Here is a 17,755-nt window from a genome sequence, read left to right as displayed (position 1 = left end):
ACTCGCCCACCATTGCCGCCAAGTCAACTCAACTATCCCCATTCTCATCATCCTCTCTCAACTTTCACTCTATAAAAAACTTCAGGAAGTCTTACCGATCCCTCTATCACCAATAAGGGAAACGAGAACGAGTCTCACCCTCAAAACCCAACTAGCAGAAGATCCAAAAGGCAATGTAAAACCGTCGTTTCGCTCACCAACCGGCTACTCAAATGCGAACCGATGCATTCAATCTCCGATGCTTTTCTTGAAAAAGATGTGGCTATGTGTCTTCTAATGCTTTCTAGGGATAAATTGACAAGAGGGAAAGAAAAATTTAATCAACTGGAAGTTGATGAATCTGTAGATGAATAGATGATGATGAGTACTTTCTATGCTAGATTCGCACGTGAACAGTATGGCCTTAGGTGAAGTTCAACTGTGAGATGTGCAAGAAAGTGTTTCGATCTTATCATGCTCTTAGCGGCCACATAGCGAGACACAAAGAAAACAAAGAACTAATTCCATGAAAAACATGTCCAAAAACGAAAGGTTGTCGTTGATTTTTTGCTTGACAGTGGCCCAATGGGTCAGCCATGTAGCATATCAAACTTTCTTTTTTTCACGTCCTCTATGATAATTTAACAGAAAATCATAACTGATTGGATGACATTACGAACTTTTTTTAAAAAAAAAAAAAAAATGTATGGGAAGGACTTTTTTGAGAGAAAACAGCTACCTTGTCTTTAGTTTGCTCCAATATCTCACTAACATCAAACACAAAACCCCAATATATAAGAATCATGAATATTTATTTCACTCACCCAACAATTGCAGCACTAAAGTTGTTCTATTTAATAGTAACAAGTCATCTAAAAATAGTGTTTTTGGATGGTCATTCATTTTTATCAAGTAGGTAAAAGTAAGAACTGAATGATTAAACACACTATTGTAGTTTTAAATTTCATAATTTATTTTGAATGAACAAACATTCATATTATATACATGTACTAACTACACCTTCCGGTAGATCAACACAACTTAAAAATGTCATTTTTTTTTAGGATTTATATATTCTGCTTAACATCATAACTTTGGTTGGTTCGACCTTCTTCCTATATATAGACCCTTTCACTTACTATACTGCATCATATACATATATAAAAGGTCAATATACACTCTTCAATCTATTACTTCATTGTCAATTTTCTCCAATGACAAAAATATCCTTTTTAAAAATTTAAATTAAAAATTTAAAAATTATATATATAAAAAATATAAACTCTGAGATAGTTGAACCAGCCAACATATATGAGAGTGTTAATCAGACCACTCCTATATTGTTCTGAGTGGCCAAGCCACTCTTGAGCATTTTGTAAGGTGGCACCCCCAATTGTTGTTTGAGGGTGGATTGGAGCAACCCTTATGAGTTTTGGTGATGGTTGATTCACCCCCAAACACTTGAAGGTGGTTCGAAAACCATCCATTCTTTTTCTTTATTTTTTTAAAAAAGGAAAAAAAAAAAAAAAAAAAGATTATTTTTGTTTTTTTATTGACCTTAGAGACATTGACAATATTTGGTAATTTAGAAGGGATCGACGCAAATTAAAATTTGAAATGATACTTACAATTGAGTAGCTTGCTGAAGTGCGTGTGCTTTTCCCTCCACTTTATTTACTCTTTTTGTTTTTGTAAGTTTCTCTTTCAGTTGTTTATTCGTTAAATATTTTGCCATCGTTTATTGATTTCAAAAGGCAGCGCTTTGCTTTCTTTTTCCCTGAAGTAACTCGTCACTGTATCCCCAATTACTTTCCGACTCTCCTAAATTGACTATTAATTAATAAAATTTTGCAAAATGAATGACTTTCAACAAGGATATGGCTCGAGTCGTGACCCACTGGAAGAAATAGATAATGCAAGTTACTAGATTTATTTTTGTTTATATAATATATCAATTCCAAGCATACGCAACTTCAGTTAAAGAAGAAAACAAGGAAATTATATAAGAAAAGTTGATGACGACATTGATTTAATTGGGCAGTCAAGATTTTGTTTTATACTTTTACATGCCACACCAGTATTGCACTGATGTCTCACTACATTGCTAATCCACCTTTAAACCAACCCTTTAATAAGAAAAGAAACTAATAATAGATCGACAATGACACGTCAACATAATGGAATAATGATAAAATATGTAACATTAATTGTATATACATCATTAAATGTATGAAATATAATCTGAACAGTGAAATAGAAAATAAAGGATACAATGAAAGATATACAAATCTTGCACTGTATTTAGCAACCAAGAGAATCAAAATATTCGGGATCACCTTGGGGCACAATCAATTCTCAGCTAGTCACCAATGGCACCAGCTTCTCAATTTCGCTTAAGAGTTTAATTCTAGCAAAATTCTCTTCTAAATTGAAGTTATCCCATCTAACCATTTACAACAGTGACCATCTAATACTGAATCAACATGCTTATAAGAACCTAGTAATCACGGCATATTGCAGAAAACAAAATGAAGGCACAAACTAGAATGTTTTCTACTTAAACTTCCAGCATTAATAAAAGTCAACACAAATCCATAAACCCTTTAACAAACAAACTCAATATATTCACCAAACGATCCAAACAGCAGTCACTGATACACTAGCAGAATCTTCCAGACCCAAGCAGATTCCACACATTGCTAGTTACAATACAGCAGCAATTGTCGTCATGTCAGCACAAGGACTTTTCTATTCACAACCAAATCATTAGATTCACAACATCAATCACAGACAGGAACAGTTTAGCAAGCAACCAGAGACTAAAGAAGCTCAGAGAGGATCCTAATCAACGGCAGTTAATAAACTTCAAACCCATGTTATTAGACGTCTGTGATATTTAAAGGCAAATTTGATCTGAGTCAAAAGAGCAAAGGCTTACTCCATGGGTTCAGTTATTAGGACTCACAAAAACCCTAACAAATTCCAGAACAGTATTTGAACCAAATTTATACATCACTAATGCGCCTAATCAAAAACCAACAATTGAATAAAAAAACAAAATATCACGCTACACAAGAATATTTAATGTCCAATAACACATTGTAAAAGGCATCGGCACAATTTAGAGACACAATAGCTGAAAACACCTTTCACTAGATCTCTTATCCTTTTTTTTTTTTGAAAAAAAAAAAAAAAAAAGTTATGGATCGCTCTTTCAAATGAACAAAAAATAAATAAATAACAAATCAAGACTTGAACTTTGAATATACATTCTTAAAGTAAAGAAACAAAAATATTATGAATAGAAAAGCTTGCTACCTCAAGGTAGAACTGGAAAGTCGAACTAGTAGCTCCTACAATTCCTGAGAGTAATGAAGCAGTATTCTATTTATCAAGGAACTATAATATGAATAGGAAACAAACGACATCATGATAAAATGAGTCTACATATCGAAGATCTTGAAAACTTGACAGAAAGATTGAGGATCACCACACTCATTAGCACCTCCAATATCATCTTTCGACAAATTTCTGCTTTCCATACAGACCACGATCAAGGAACACAGTTTATCACTAATTCCTAATCTATTAAAATTAGTAAGTGGTTTTTATCCTTGTTTGAAAAAAAAAAAAAAGAGATGACTGTGCATATGTGCATCTCTGCCTGTATAAATTGATGATATATTTGAAACATAACTACTAAAAGGCTTGTAAAAATTCAATTGGCATAAAAACTTCTAATATTGCCTCAACGCAGTACAATTGAAAATGTCCTAGTGTGTGCAACTCCTTGCTAAAAAAAAATAGACAGGAAGTCTGCCAACATTGTACTAACAAAATGAAAAATCCTAATAAACACCTCTACTAAGAGCATTCCTAGTAGCCTCACCAAAGTAGCTAAAAAACATTTTTCTCTATTCTGGTGAGCTATTTTTTAAAATTCCCCTAGGAGCCTCACCATTTTAACTATTCACTATCACTATTCCATTTAAATAATATTTTTTCAGATTTCTTTATTATTTTTCTATTTAATTTTTTTATACAACAAGCTACTATATATCTTCATCTTGAAATTAGATCATTGCTAAAAAATTCACAGAAGTTTTCACTTGCTTCTCAACCAAATTCAAGAAAGAAGAAAAGATAAATGAAAGAACCACAAAATTTATGTCAAGGACAAAGAAACCTTTAATTCCATGAAATAATGACATCATCGTGTGAGGGAGATGGGAGAAGAAAATGGGAGAAAAAAAGAAAAAAGTGTGCAGATCATGTGAGATAGAAAGGAGAAACAAAATTGGTGAGAAAGTTGGTGAGAAAGTTGGTGAGTAAATATTACTCATCAAAATTTGTGAGTATTTTCACTCACCAAAACTTTTTGGTTAAAGTTTGTGAGGCTGCTGAGAGTGGTTTTTTTAGTGTTTTCATCAAATTAGCTTACCAGCATAGCTAAAAAACTATTTTGGTGAGGCTACTAGGAATGCTCTAAGACATTTTAGAAGAGAAATCCCAGCAAATTTATCATCATCTAAAATAAATCCCAGAAAGAAAAAATTTATCATCCAAGATGTATGTATATTGGTCAACAAATCCCAGGCATTTAAATCATCAAAGATACCTCTACTAAGATGTTAACAGTGCATTGTTACTAAGATAGTAGCATTCTTCTGAACTTTAATCACGGCTAAAAACTTAAATTGATAAAAATGACAAGAACATGTGCAAAAAGGATTCACCAAGAGCCACTTCGAAAGAGCAGCCCTAAAAAGTAAAATTGCGAAAACAATCAAATCACACTGGTTGGGATTGTCAATAACATTACAAGGCAAAAACAGTTCGAGGCACATAAGACAACACAACTTAAGAAAAGCAACGAGCATGACAAATAGAGCAAGGATATAATTAGTAATGTTAACCATTTCACCAAAAAAAAAAAATTAAGATACCAACAACAACGTAACAATAGATGTCCAAAACTTGTTCCTAAAGTAATAACACATTTCTAAACAAAAACCAGGCTTGTCCCAAAAGAACTCTACTAAGCAAAAAGCCTACAATGAATCAATCATTCTTCCTCCTGAAAGAGCAACCCTCGGTAAGCCTAGCACGCCCACCAGTCGGCTGGCACAGCACCGTCTGGCAATTTCCACACACCACCACCGTTTGCGAGTGACTGAACACCGTCGTTCTGCATTCAATTTATAATTCATTTTTTTCATTTTTTTCATTTTATTGTTCAATTTCGAAAACAAACAAACAAACAGCCAGTCTTTCAACTTGCAGTAAGCTCACAGTATATAATTGATCATGCAATCCAACGCATTGAAAATTCGAGCACAGTTAAGCATAACAATTTTTATCGCAAAGAATTAACAGTGGAACTTACATGTTGAAGCAACCCTGGCACTTCACGTCCTGATCAAAATTCAAACCGAATAAGCTTCTAGAAAAGGGAAAAAAAAAATAGAAGAATAAAAGAATAATAGGGATAATTACCATGAAGAAAGAGTTGGGAGATTGCACGAGACGCTTGAGCTTGTGCTTCCTCTTCTCAAGCTCGGCCGGAGGATTGAGCAGATCGATGTCGTTTTGAAGAACCTGAACACTCCAAGTTACAAGGAAACGATCAAAATCTCAGAATATGAAGCAAAACCAAAGAACGCGAAAAATTGAAAAAAACAAAAACGATTCGGATCGAAATGTATCGGCGGCCTCACCATCTTGACCAGAGATAGAAGCTGACAGAACGCAAACCCTAGAAGAAGAATGTAAGGGATTTAATAGTTGTGCTTTTGGGTCCTAGCTTCCGTTGGGCGACTAGTGACTTACTTAAGTGAAGGTGTTTTTTTTTTTTTTTTTTTTTTGGGAAGTGTTTAGGGATATGGTTATTAAGGCAATTAGCCCGCTCACGTTGCTATTAATTGGAGCAGGTTACGGGAAAGGGATCCGGCTTCCATGCGGTAGCTTAAACTACAGTACATTAAAAAAAAATTAAAAATTATAAAAATAATAATAATTAAAAACAAAAATTATAAAAACTTAAAAAAACTAAAGGGGTGGCCGGCGTTGCCCGAGGGGGTGGCCGACCAACCCATTATTGGCCAAGGGGGTGGCTGGAGCCACCCCCTTGGCCGATCTGGGGTGGATCGTCCACCCCAGTCGGCTTTGGGGGTGGTCCGGCCACCCCCTAAAAGCCAAAAAACAAAAAAAAAAAAAGAACAAAAAAAGGTTTGGGGTTTGGGGTTTGAGGGTGGCCGGACCACCCCCAAAGGCCTTGGGGGTGGCTCGGCCACCCCCATATCAGCCGTATGGGGTGGTCGAAACCACCCCCAGGCCCTTGGAGGTGGTCCAGCCACCCCTAAAAGGCCTAGAAACCAAAAACAAAAACAAAAACAAAAAAATAGTTTGGGTTTTGGGGGTGGCCGGTGACCGGATCACCCCCAAAGGCCTTGGGGGTGGCTCAGATCGGCCGTATGGGGTGGTCGAAACCACCCTCAGGCCCTTGGGGGTAGTCTGGCCACCCCTAAAAGGCCTAGAAACCAAAAGCCAAAAAAATAAAAAGTTTGGGTTTTGGGGGTGGTCGAGCCACCCCTTGGTCCGGCCACCCCTAAAAGGCCGAGAAACCAAAAAAAAAAAATAAAAAATAAAAAATAAAAAATAAAAAATAAAAAATAAAAAATAAAATAAAATTGGATTTTGGGGGTGGCCGGTGGCCGGATCACCCCCAAAGGCGAGCCACCCCCAGATCGGCCGTATGGGGTGGTTTCGCCCTTGGGGGTGGTCCGACCACGCCCCAAACCCTTAACTTTTTTTTTGTTTTGTTTTTTGGCCTTTTAGGGGTGGCCGGACCACCCCCAAAGCCGACTGGGGTAGTTCGTCCACCCCCTTGGTTAATAATGGGGTGGCCGGCCACCCCCTTGGGCAACGCCGGCCACCCCTTTAGTTTTTTTAGGTTTTTATATTTTTTTGTTTTCAATTATTATTATTTTTATAATTTTTAAATTTATTAAAAAATTTGCAAATTTTTTTAAGTGGAAAACGGTACCGTTTTCCACTAAAGCACCCATGCGGTAGTTTGAAACTACCACATGGAAGCCGGATCCACGGGAAAGAGTCTATATAAGATTTAGGGGTCTTATCAATAAAAATAAATAAATAAATAAAGATTTAGGGTCTATATGCTGAGTGTATATTAACTATATGCAATTATTGTCCATTACCTTCATATTCGAACTTGTTGGACCATATGAAGGACCTACATAGCGTTATTGCTCATGCAATTGATGTCCATTACCTGCATTTAGGGGTCTATAGCATTATTGCTCGTCATTCTCTTTTAAAAATTACAATTAGATGTGTAGGACCATATGAGAAATCCACATAGACTTTACAAATTCAATGATGTCAGTGAATCTGTAAAGTCTATGTATTAATAAATTCATCAAAATAACATTGTTTTTGTGTTTGAACTAAAACGACGTTGTTTTGGATTAGATATAGGTTATGTTTACATTGGTTTTGTTGGTTATATTGCTTTCTCATGTAACACTTTGATAAAAAGGTAAAAAGTAATGTGAAATCAATATATTTTTAAAAAATTATGACTTAAAAAAAATTAAAACAAGTCAAAAATACTAAAAATTGGACTAAATTATTTTCAAAATCGTTTAAAATAGATAATAATAAAGACCCAAAGAATGTCCAAAATACTAAAATAAACCCAAAAGGGCCATTACCTAATGCAGCTAACAGATAATAACCACATTTAATAACCGCGCATATGCATTTCGTAAAAATATAATGCAGATATCTAAAAGCGGTATCTGCATTTTGTGGATGTGGATGTGGATATTGCAAATAATCACATCTGCATTCGCATGTACATCCCTAATGGATTCATCTGCCTAAATAAATGTTAGATTGCCCGGCCATCCATTCGAATATGTGGATCCCATGTAAACTGTTGAGACAGATTCCGGTAGGTGACGTGTCGATCAGTAATTCGCCGGTATGCTCTTTCTTCCCGAACACCTGCAAAAGAAAGCTGTGTCGGGGGATGCCGGCAATCCCGCTCCGATGCTTAAGTAAGTGTATTGTAGTTGAAAGTAAATGCGCAGAGTAATGTTAGAAAGATTAATTAGCGTTCCTTAACATTTGATGGGACCTTAGTATTTATAGAGGTTGAAGAGCAGTTGAGATTATTCCCTGTATATGCGGGAATTGGTAGTTGAAGAAGACGTGGCTTCAGGTGTGCGGACATTTCGGGTTTGGGTTCCACGACCGCTTATTTCTAGCGCACGATCTTATATGGGTGACATGTTATTGGTCAAGCTCAGGGCGCACGATCTAGTTTTGTATCGTGCGTCATGTCCCTTAGATCTCGAATACTCCCGAGATATATGCGGATGTAGGTGCCACAAAGTACCCGGGTCGGCTACCTGGGTCAGGTAGTCTGACCAGTTGAACAGATCGAGCCCAAATGATCTTGACGGGCTCAGATGGATTAATCTCTCTTGAACGTTTGGACCTGGTCGGGTGGACCCAATAGGCCTGCTGCTTGGGTTGGGCCTGGCACCCAAGAAGACCAATATTCTCCCCAACATAAACTATCTCACATGTACCACCCAAATGGCTAGATAATTTCTATAGATCTTCATCCCATGTGTAGCCAGATGAGTTGCTTAATGAATAAATTCATGAGCCGCAAACATAAGTGTCAAAATAAATACTATACATAATCTCAAGCGCTCACTCTTTAACGTGGCAATAAAAAGCATTATTGTATGCTACATGTGATTTTTATTAACACGTCCAATAGAGCTATACTAGCAGGCGTTTATTAACCGCAACTAATTAATATTCACATATGTGGATGCGGTTAGCAAAAACCATTAACCGCATATGCGGATGTGGATAGCGATTTTAGGATAAGTGAATGCGGCTACTAACCCCATATGCATATCCTTATCTGCATAAACAAATTCACCAAAAGCATGTCGTTTTTTATATTTGGTACAGAAATTATTTTAGGTTTTTTATTTTCTCTCCTCTCGAATATTGGATTTAAGGGGTGGTTGTATTGTCTTTGTTATTTTTAAGTAGAAATATGGAATCAAGATATTGATTTAATCGAAAACACTAGGACTTTTAAAATTAATTTAAAAAAAAAAACAGACCCAAAACGCTAAAATCATGCCCAACACATTTTATAGTTCTACTATAAAATGCTGATTTCAGAATTCCATTCACGGATCAGGCTTCTTTTAGTACCTCATAGATAACTACAGCGTTTTGTATTTACTCCTAATGTAAAGTCAACTACCGCATGACTTAAAAAAGGACGGCACCGTTTACAGAACCGGAGAACCAACCAAAACATGTTCTACGAAATCACATAGAAATAGGGATTTTTGTCAAGATCGATGGGATAATATCAGGGATTCCAGAACCAGAAAACCTACCGTTTGGCATTATGATAGTTGGATCCAACGTAGACAGGATCTGGGCTTTCTAGCTACTGAATGTAACGATCTTCTGAATATGAGAAACACAACGTCACGATCATGACCAAACAACATCTTTCTTCACTGAAATTGAAGAAAAAACCCCCGAAAATATGAACACATGCATTTATTCAAGCAAAAAATTTGAAATGCAAGTACCTATAATAACATCTTCCTCTACTTCTCGGTCCTCTCTGTCAAGCCTGAACAACAAAGATTTGGGTCTTAATCTCTGGGGCAGAACCAGAAAATGGTGGTTGATGGATTCGTTTTGAGCGGAGGCGTTGGCGTCGATGAGATTCTCTGTTGATTCAGGCTTCGACGTCGACGAGAGAGAGAAAAATGGGATACCATCGCCGTCGTTTTTTAAGTCATTGCTGCTGTTAGCAGGGTTGGCTCAATCATAAAGCAAGTTAGGTGGTCGCCTAAGGCCATCAAGTGGAATAAGGCCTTTAAAGACAGGTTTGTTCAAAAAAAGAAGAAGCCTAATCATAATCCGAAACGATTTTTTTCAATGAAATAAGGCACCAAATACAAGTTTGTTTGAGAAAAAAAAATAAATAAATAAAAAAGCTTATTCACAAGCTGAAACAGTTTTTTCCTAATGGAATAAGGTTCTCAAAGATAGATTTGTTTTGGGGAAAAAAAAAAAAAAAGCGCCCAATCATAATCTGAAATGATTTTCAAAAAATAAAAGAAGCATGATCTCTTCTTTGGAGATTCTTTAACTTCAATAGGAAAATAAATAGTTAGAGGTCCAAGAATACAACAATTAATACAAAAAAATAGTACATTTTCTCTCTTATTAGAAGACTCAACTAAAAGGATGTGAACTATAACGAAGCCAATAAAGAGAGTAGGGTCCACGGAAAAAGACTTGTTGAAATACAAGTCATAACTCTACAAAAACAACCATCACTAAGAGTGCATGGCCTACGAAAAAAGGTATCGTTTAAAATTTTCGCCTAAGGTCCCAAAATATATCAAATCAGCCCTGGCTGTTAGTCATGGTAGTAAACGGTGATGTTAGTAAAGTTGGTAAATGGTGCCGTTCTTTTTTAAGTCGTGCGGTAGTTTACACTAGGAGTAAATACAAAACACTGTAGTTTTAAACTACAGCATTTATACGGTACTTTTTAGTACCGCATGGTCCGCATGGAAGCCGGATCCATCCCATGACAAAATTGATGTTTTCCTTTTTAAAACTAGTTAGCCATAATCACATTGTAATCTCCGCTACTTTTTTTTTATTATTTTTTTTTTCCAATTAAGATTCTGACGTTCCTGTTTTTCCAACAGTTTATTTACGTAATTGCTGAAATCAAAGCTTAGCACATGCCCTTGTACTCAGAAGTCAAAGTTTGTACGAAACTTGTACATCTATAAGCCGTGATTATATATCAATCACACTTTCTTTTAGCGTTCAATCTACCTATTTTTATCTTATAATGAAGACATTTGGCAATTGGCATACCGACTTTATTTTTTTGAATAGAGAATATCATGGAGCAAATCACGGCAACCAGTGGAGGGTCATGGGGGGTCGAGCATACACATTAACAAGTCTGTGTGGAAAAGTGTGAGAAAAAAACACCGACAGACCGACACATCCCACGGCTAATTTGGTGGCCCTTTTAACATGTGCAGGCTCTTATCTGCTTTGCCTCTTCCTTTTTCTTTTTCTATAAGCTGCTTTGCCTCTTCCTTTCTTTCAAAACTTATTGCATTATAAATAGTGCCCCACCTATCGTTTTGGTTTATAAAATCTCTTACTTTTAGGTGCTTCTTTGTCTATTTAGAGCACTTTCTAGGTGCTTCTTCCACTGCAAAAAAAAAAAAAAAACACATCTTCCAGACTTCCATGGCTTTGTTTCTTTCTCTTTGTCTTGTGTTTTTGTTCTCTCTCTGCAACGGTTCTGCTTCTGAAGCTATCAGTACTCTGCATCTTGATGGTAAACAGCTAACTCCTTGCACTTGTTTTCTTAAACGTTTTATTTTGTTAGTTTCATTGTTTATTTGTGTGTTCACTGTTACGTTCAGGGCTGCTCCCAAATGGCGACTTTGAAGAATCACCCGCGAAAGCAAACCTCAAGAAGACGGTGATCGTAGGGAAATACTCTCTCCCGAAATGGGAAATCAACGGCTTGGTGGAGTACGTCTCGGGAGGGCCGCAGCCCGGCGGCTTCTTCTTCGCCATTCCTCGCGGGGTTCACGCGGTGAGGCTCGGCAATGAGGCGTCCATCTCTCAGAATTTGACAGTGAATGTAGGCGCAATCTACTCGCTCACCTTTGGAGCCACGAGGACCTGCGCACAAGACGAGGTGCTCAGGGTCTCAGTTCCCGGTCAGTCGGCAGAGCTTTCGATTCAGACCATTTATGACAGTAATGGGGGTGACACTTATGCTTGGGCTTTCAAGGCAACTTCTAAGGTTGTTAAGGTGAGCTTTCACAACCCTGGGATTCAGGAGGATCCCAGCTGTGGACCACTCTTGGATGCCATTGCAATCAAGGAGCTGCCGCCCATCAAAATTACTAAAGGTATGTTGCCTTGTGAATTGTGATCTTTGGTTTCCGTTGGTCGATCTGATTGCTTTAAAGTTTTTGGTTAGTCATATTTTACTTTTAAGTAGGCTTGGTGGTGTATGATCACGTCACACAATTTTTTTTTTTATTTTTTTTTTTTTAACCTTTGTTTTGGCCATTATTTGTTTTAAAAGAAAAATGTTATATCCATTACCACTCTTTTAAAATTTGTTGACATGGGTCGGTATCTAATTGGAAGGTGTTAAATTTTTTTTTAGTGACTGGTATAGGTCCAATTGATTTATTGGTTTTTTTTTTTTTTTTCAAAGTAATTATTATATTTGTTTTTTCTTTGTGTGAGTCCTACATATCCGATGTTTGATTTAAAAAAAAAAAATGTTGGAGTTGTAAAAAAATTTACTGCAATTCAGTTGTAAACATATCATATTTCGGTCCAATTACATGCTTTAAAATATATTCTTTTTAGGTCCAAATCTATTTTTTTATGACTAATGCTATATATTATATTTTTATCCCACCCAATCTCTTTAGGGTGAGGCTGCACCCATTAGCTCTTGGATCACCCATTATTAAAAGAAGAAACAAATCTTAAGGCTGAAGAATTAACATTGTCATTTGCCACATTAGTCTAGTGAAATTAGAGTAATATCTAGTATTACTATTTGTGAAGTGTTATTTGTACGTACTTTGTACACTCATATTTTGTGTGCAACCCATGGATATTGGATGGGTTCCACAGGCATGGATCACACACCAAATGCGAGTGTGTCACATCCCATATGCATGGGTCTCACATAAAATATGAGTATGTATAAAAAAGTATGTTAATAAGGGCGGGGCCAGCATTTGGGATTTGGGGGGGCAAAATTGAAAAAAAAAAAAATAGGGGGCAAAACTTAAAAAATAAAAAATTTAGCAGTCATTTTTTAAATTTTTTTGAAAAACTTGGGCCTTTGGTAGCTTCGCCCCTGAGTATGTACAAATATTAGTTGCCTTACTATTTTATGATGATCACAATGGCAAAGTGGCCAATGGGGGCTATAGCCTCCACAAGCCTTTTAAAAAAATATATTTATAAGGAAAATTTTGAAAATGACACCTAAATATATACTAGTCAAAAAATAAGAGAGGCTCACTTGGTCTTTTTTTTTAATCACTCTAAAGCTTTTTAATGAACTATTGGTGAACCATTTTCTTTTCTCTAATGAGTAGATAAGGCAAAAATGATATATTGTTTTGGTTGCATCAAGCACTACACACACAGATATGTGTGTGTTATTTATATTCTATAGTTGTTTATTTGTTGTTTATCAACCTGATTGTCTTTTATGGAATTTTAATTTAATTTTAAAATTTTAGATTCATGAATAACGTCAAAATTAAAAATATCGACTCGAAATAAAAGAAGTTGAATTTTCAAAAAGTAAAACACCATTGGATTTTAATGATGAAACTTCAAATCTCAAAGAGCATCCTCTTAAATCTGTAAGGGTTGATGTTGAAGAACGTCCTTTATATATATATATATGTGTGTGTGTGTGTGTGTGTTATTTATATTCTACTATTGTTTATTTGTTGTTTATTAACATGATTGTCTTTTATGAAATTTTAATTTAATTTTAAAAATTTAGATTCATGAATAACGTCGAAATTAAAAATATCGACTCAAAATAAAAGAAGTTGAATTTTCAAAAAGTAAAACACCATTAGATTTTAATGATGAAACTTCAAATATCTAAGAGCGTCCTCTGAAATCTGTAAGGGTTGAAGTTGAAGAACGTCATTTTAAAATTCTAGTTGTGGAACACTAAGGGTTGAAACTGAAGAGCATTCATTTTCTATTTTAAATTGCATTTATCATATTTTTAATTTGATCCCTACAATATTCAATTTCTGGCTCCTCCAATGGATGATCATCAGCATTTTCCAATTGCCGGCATTTATATTAATCTATACTTTTTATCCTTTATGAGGTATTTATGGGCGATAGCTTTCTCTCAACTCTTAAATCTCTATGTTGTTAATGAAGAAGCAAATTGTTTATTTTCATTTTTCATTCCAAAGCGTCCCTTACTCAAAAAAAAAAATAGGGTATTCCAAAGAAGTATCCTGTCCCAAACGACCTTAAATAAAATAATATCATTAATTATCAATTCACCTTTAGATTAATTTTTATTAAAAAAAAAAATAATAATAATAATAATGATGGATTAACCATATAACATCAACATAATAAAATAGTGATTGTAATAATAGTGTGCTACACAACAGAATTTCACATAAATTTGCCAAAATTTCTTATTTCGTGCCTCTCCTTGTAGGTAACCTCGTGAAAAACAGTGGCTTTGAAATTGGCCCGCACGTGTTCAAGAACTTCTCAACTGGAATCCTCCTCCCTCCCAAGCAACTAGACCTAATTTCACCACTCCCCGGGTGGATCATCGAGTCCCTGAAACCGGTGAAGTACATCGACAAGAAGCACTTCTTCGTCCCCTCGGGCCTGGCTGCAGTCGAATTGGTGGCGGGGCGTGAAAGCGCCATTGCCCAAATCATCAGAACGTTCCCCGACAAGTTCTACAACCTCACATTCACCATTGGAGATGCAAAGAACGCTTGCCATGGCTCCATGACGGTCGAAGCCTTTGCCGCTAAGGAAACTTTGAAAGTTCCTTATGTGTCTCGAGGAAAGGGTGGGTTCGTTACTGCAAGTTTCAAGTTCCGAGCAATTTTCGCTAGGACCAGGATAACGTTTTTCAGTGCCTACTATCACACAAGGCTTCACGACTACGGTCAAATGTGCGGTCCCGTCTTGGATGATGTTAGGGTGTTTCCAGTCTATTAATATATCATAGCAATTTTTTGAATAATTTTGAGTTACAAGATTTATATTTCTGTGTGGAAGCAGGGGTTTTGTAACCGCACAATTTTAATCACCTAGTAAACTTTCTTAATTTAGCGAAAGGTCATGGGAGTCATATATATATATATATATATAAAGTTTAGTTTTGATTTATCTTCATAGTAGTTTTTTTTTTTTTTTTGGTGAAATTTTCTTCAAATATGACGTGATATGTTGAAAACTGTATTTAGAGAATTTTTAGTAGGCTTATTAAAATTTTTAACTATTTTGGTGAGCCAATTTGTTGAAATTGTGAGTGCTCACTCACCAATAATAATGAGTACTATTCGCTCACTAAAATAATAAAAAATTATTAAAACTTTCTTCTTCTTTTTTATATTTTTTTTATTGCTTTCTCTTACATCATAGGCCAGCACTTTTTTTTTAAAAATGATTATTTAAATAGAATAGTAATAATAAATAACTAAAATCGTAAGACTGTTGGGGATGCTTTTAAAAGAAGATGGTTAAAATGAAGAAAAATGATTTTTTAACTATTTTAGTTAGTATAATTTAGAATGCTCTTAGGAGTTGGGACACTATAAAGAGCTTTTAAAATAAAGAAATAATGTAGCATTTTTTTGTTTAATACTAGGTGTTAGGAAATACTCCCTCCGTCGCGGGGCCCATATAAGCTTCTTGTCCCTGGGCCTATTGGGGGTCACCAGTATCTATGTCACTCGCTAAAGACGGAATTCTAATGAGGGACTCCAGGGATTCGATGGACCAAGGGACCTTTAGGAATTCAAGGGATTGAGGGACCTTGGGAACTTGAGGAGTTGATGGATCTATACCACCGAATTATCTACAAGGGGACATACCCCTTCGGATAACCTGGTGACTGGTGTAGGTCCACCTTCACTAATTGAGAAAGCCAATTTAGGAGCCCCTACTCATTAATTACCCAACCATTTTTCTTAAATATAGAGAATAAAATTACTTTTTGCTTCCTTATTCAAATACACCACACAATAGATTCCTTTTACATTTTCCTATATCATTAAAATAATATTTTGTTTTTAATTCCATAAACTCTTTCCTTTTCTCTCTCTCCTCCATCTTCTTCGTCCTCGGAATCGAACAACATCACAGAATCATCGTCATCGTCGTCGTCGATTAAGGGGCCCCGAAGAACGGAGCTCTGGAACATGGTGTTCGGAATCGTGGCCTCGGCTAAGCTATGGGAGAAGAGGAAGAACTATGGCCCCGTTTACTAACTCCCTCCCCTTCCCCTTCCCTTCCCTTCCCTCCCCTTACTTTTACCTTTCCCAAAAAACATCAAATTCAAAACATTCTTTTCTTTTTTACTTTTTATATCACATCAATAATTTTTTATTATTATTTAATTAAAAAAATCCACTACAATACAAATTTTTTCCACTTTTCCATATAAATTCTTTCTACTTTATATCACATCAATCACTTTCTATTTTTACACAACAAAAAAATTCTCACAAAGGGAAGGGGAGGGGATTACTAAACGGGGCCTATATCAAACTCTGGTTCAAGCCCAAGGAAATGCGCAATGTAGTGTGTTTGGACTGTCCAGTGAAGAGCTCTCGTGACGAGGGCTTACCGCTGGTGAGGATCTCCAGTTACACGTAGCAATTTTCGTACACAAATCAGCAAGCGCACCGGCAGGGGCGGAGCCAGCCCCCAAAAGTTGGGGGGGGGGGCAAATTGAAAAAAAAAAATTGGGGGGGCCAAAATTAGAAAAAAATAATAAAATTTGAGGCAAAATTTTAATTTTTTTTTTTAAATTTTAATTTTTTTTTTCTTGGGGAGAACCTTGGGGCTTGGGGGGGCCTGGGTCTACGATTTAGATCTCGCGGATCGTGTCCGAGACACTATGTCTCAGGCTCAAGGATGTCCACTGGTTCGTGACGGGCGACGACGATACCATTTTCGGTTCAAGAGAGAGAGAGAGAGAGAGAGAGAGAGAGAGAGAGGCAAATTGGGCGTTTGAGGTTCAAGACCAGTTCGAATTTTGAATGGAAGAAGAAGAGAAGCTTGATCAACGAATAAGAAAAATAAGAGATGCGGGTTGTAGAGAGGAGAGAGACTTTTTTTTTTTTATGATTATAATAAAGCTTGTTAATGCTACAGTGCAACCAAATGCGTTGGGTTGTACTGTAGCATTCTCAAGGAATATAAAAATATAAAGAGTCTATTGTGGGTGGTTTTTTTATGACTTTCTTGAAATTCTTCTTAAAATTTAAGGAACAGAACACTTATAAGCGGCTGCTGGGAATGGATAAGAAAAGAGATTAATAGGAAGATCCATAAGGAAAGGTCTTTGCGATGACCCATCGCCTTTCATATCGGACATTACCCTCCAATAATAGGGGTGACACGGGTTTTTGGGTTTTCCAAAAGCCTACCCCTAGTCATCAGTTTTCAATTTCGATTACCGATACCCCGACATGTGTATGCTATTTCGTCGGCTTTCAGGTTTTGCGGTTTGTGGGAGGTCAGGTATTCCTTAATGGCGTCTTTTTGTTCCATGTCTTCCATCATACCCTTGTGCTAGTTCAACATAATTGCCTGTGATGTCAATTAAGGAGCAATGGTCTAGTGGAGTACTGTAGTGGAGCTAAGCTATAATATGAAGGACAACGTGTTGTGGAGGGTGAAAAAGTCAATCTGCACTATGACGATGAAATAGGGGCCTTGGGCCCTTGACAACAACAACAATGACTTGAACGAATCCGACGAAAAATCCCTTGCTCGATAGGGCTTGACGTTATAAATCCAGGATGAAATCTTGTAAAAGGAGAGAGAGAGAGACTAAAAAAGAGTCAAAGAGAGAAACCTGGACAGCTCAATGGCA

The 17,755-nt window shown here is 36.4% G+C and overlaps 2 protein-coding genes across 2 annotated transcripts in view; one reads left to right on the top strand and one right to left on the bottom strand.

Annotated features, from left to right (window-relative positions):
* Positions 1 to 15,039, top strand: part of LOC133872184 (protein TEEBE-like) — a 45,602-nt gene extending 30,563 nt beyond the window's left edge. The window contains exons 2-4 of the mRNA XM_062309624.1: positions 11,339 to 11,434; positions 11,523 to 12,020; positions 14,348 to 15,039. Coding sequence (XP_062165608.1) covers positions 11,344 to 11,434; positions 11,523 to 12,020; positions 14,348 to 14,868 — 1,110 coding nt within the window. The 5' untranslated portion in view covers positions 11,339 to 11,343 and the 3' untranslated portion in view covers positions 14,869 to 15,039. The remainder of the gene's footprint in view (positions 1 to 11,338; positions 11,435 to 11,522; positions 12,021 to 14,347) is intronic.
* Positions 4,859 to 5,837, bottom strand: LOC133873691 (small ribosomal subunit protein eS27y). Its single transcript, XM_062311434.1, has 4 exons — positions 5,697 to 5,837; positions 5,476 to 5,577; positions 5,366 to 5,394; positions 4,859 to 5,167 (listed from the first exon to the last, which is right to left on the bottom strand). Exons 1-4 carry the CDS (start codon positions 5,697 to 5,699, stop codon positions 5,041 to 5,043), a joined length of 261 nt encoding a protein of 86 aa, XP_062167418.1. The 5' UTR covers positions 5,700 to 5,837; the 3' UTR covers positions 4,859 to 5,040.
* Positions 15,040 to 17,755: the final 2,716 nt, after the last annotated feature.

Source organism: Alnus glutinosa, chromosome 7 (genome assembly GCF_958979055.1).
Source record: "Alnus glutinosa chromosome 7, dhAlnGlut1.1, whole genome shotgun sequence".
In the NCBI taxonomy this organism is placed as follows: Eukaryota; Viridiplantae; Streptophyta; class Magnoliopsida; order Fagales; family Betulaceae; genus Alnus; species Alnus glutinosa.
The sequence above is the reverse complement of the archived record's forward strand: the minus strand, read 5'-3'. Positions and strand labels throughout refer to the sequence as shown.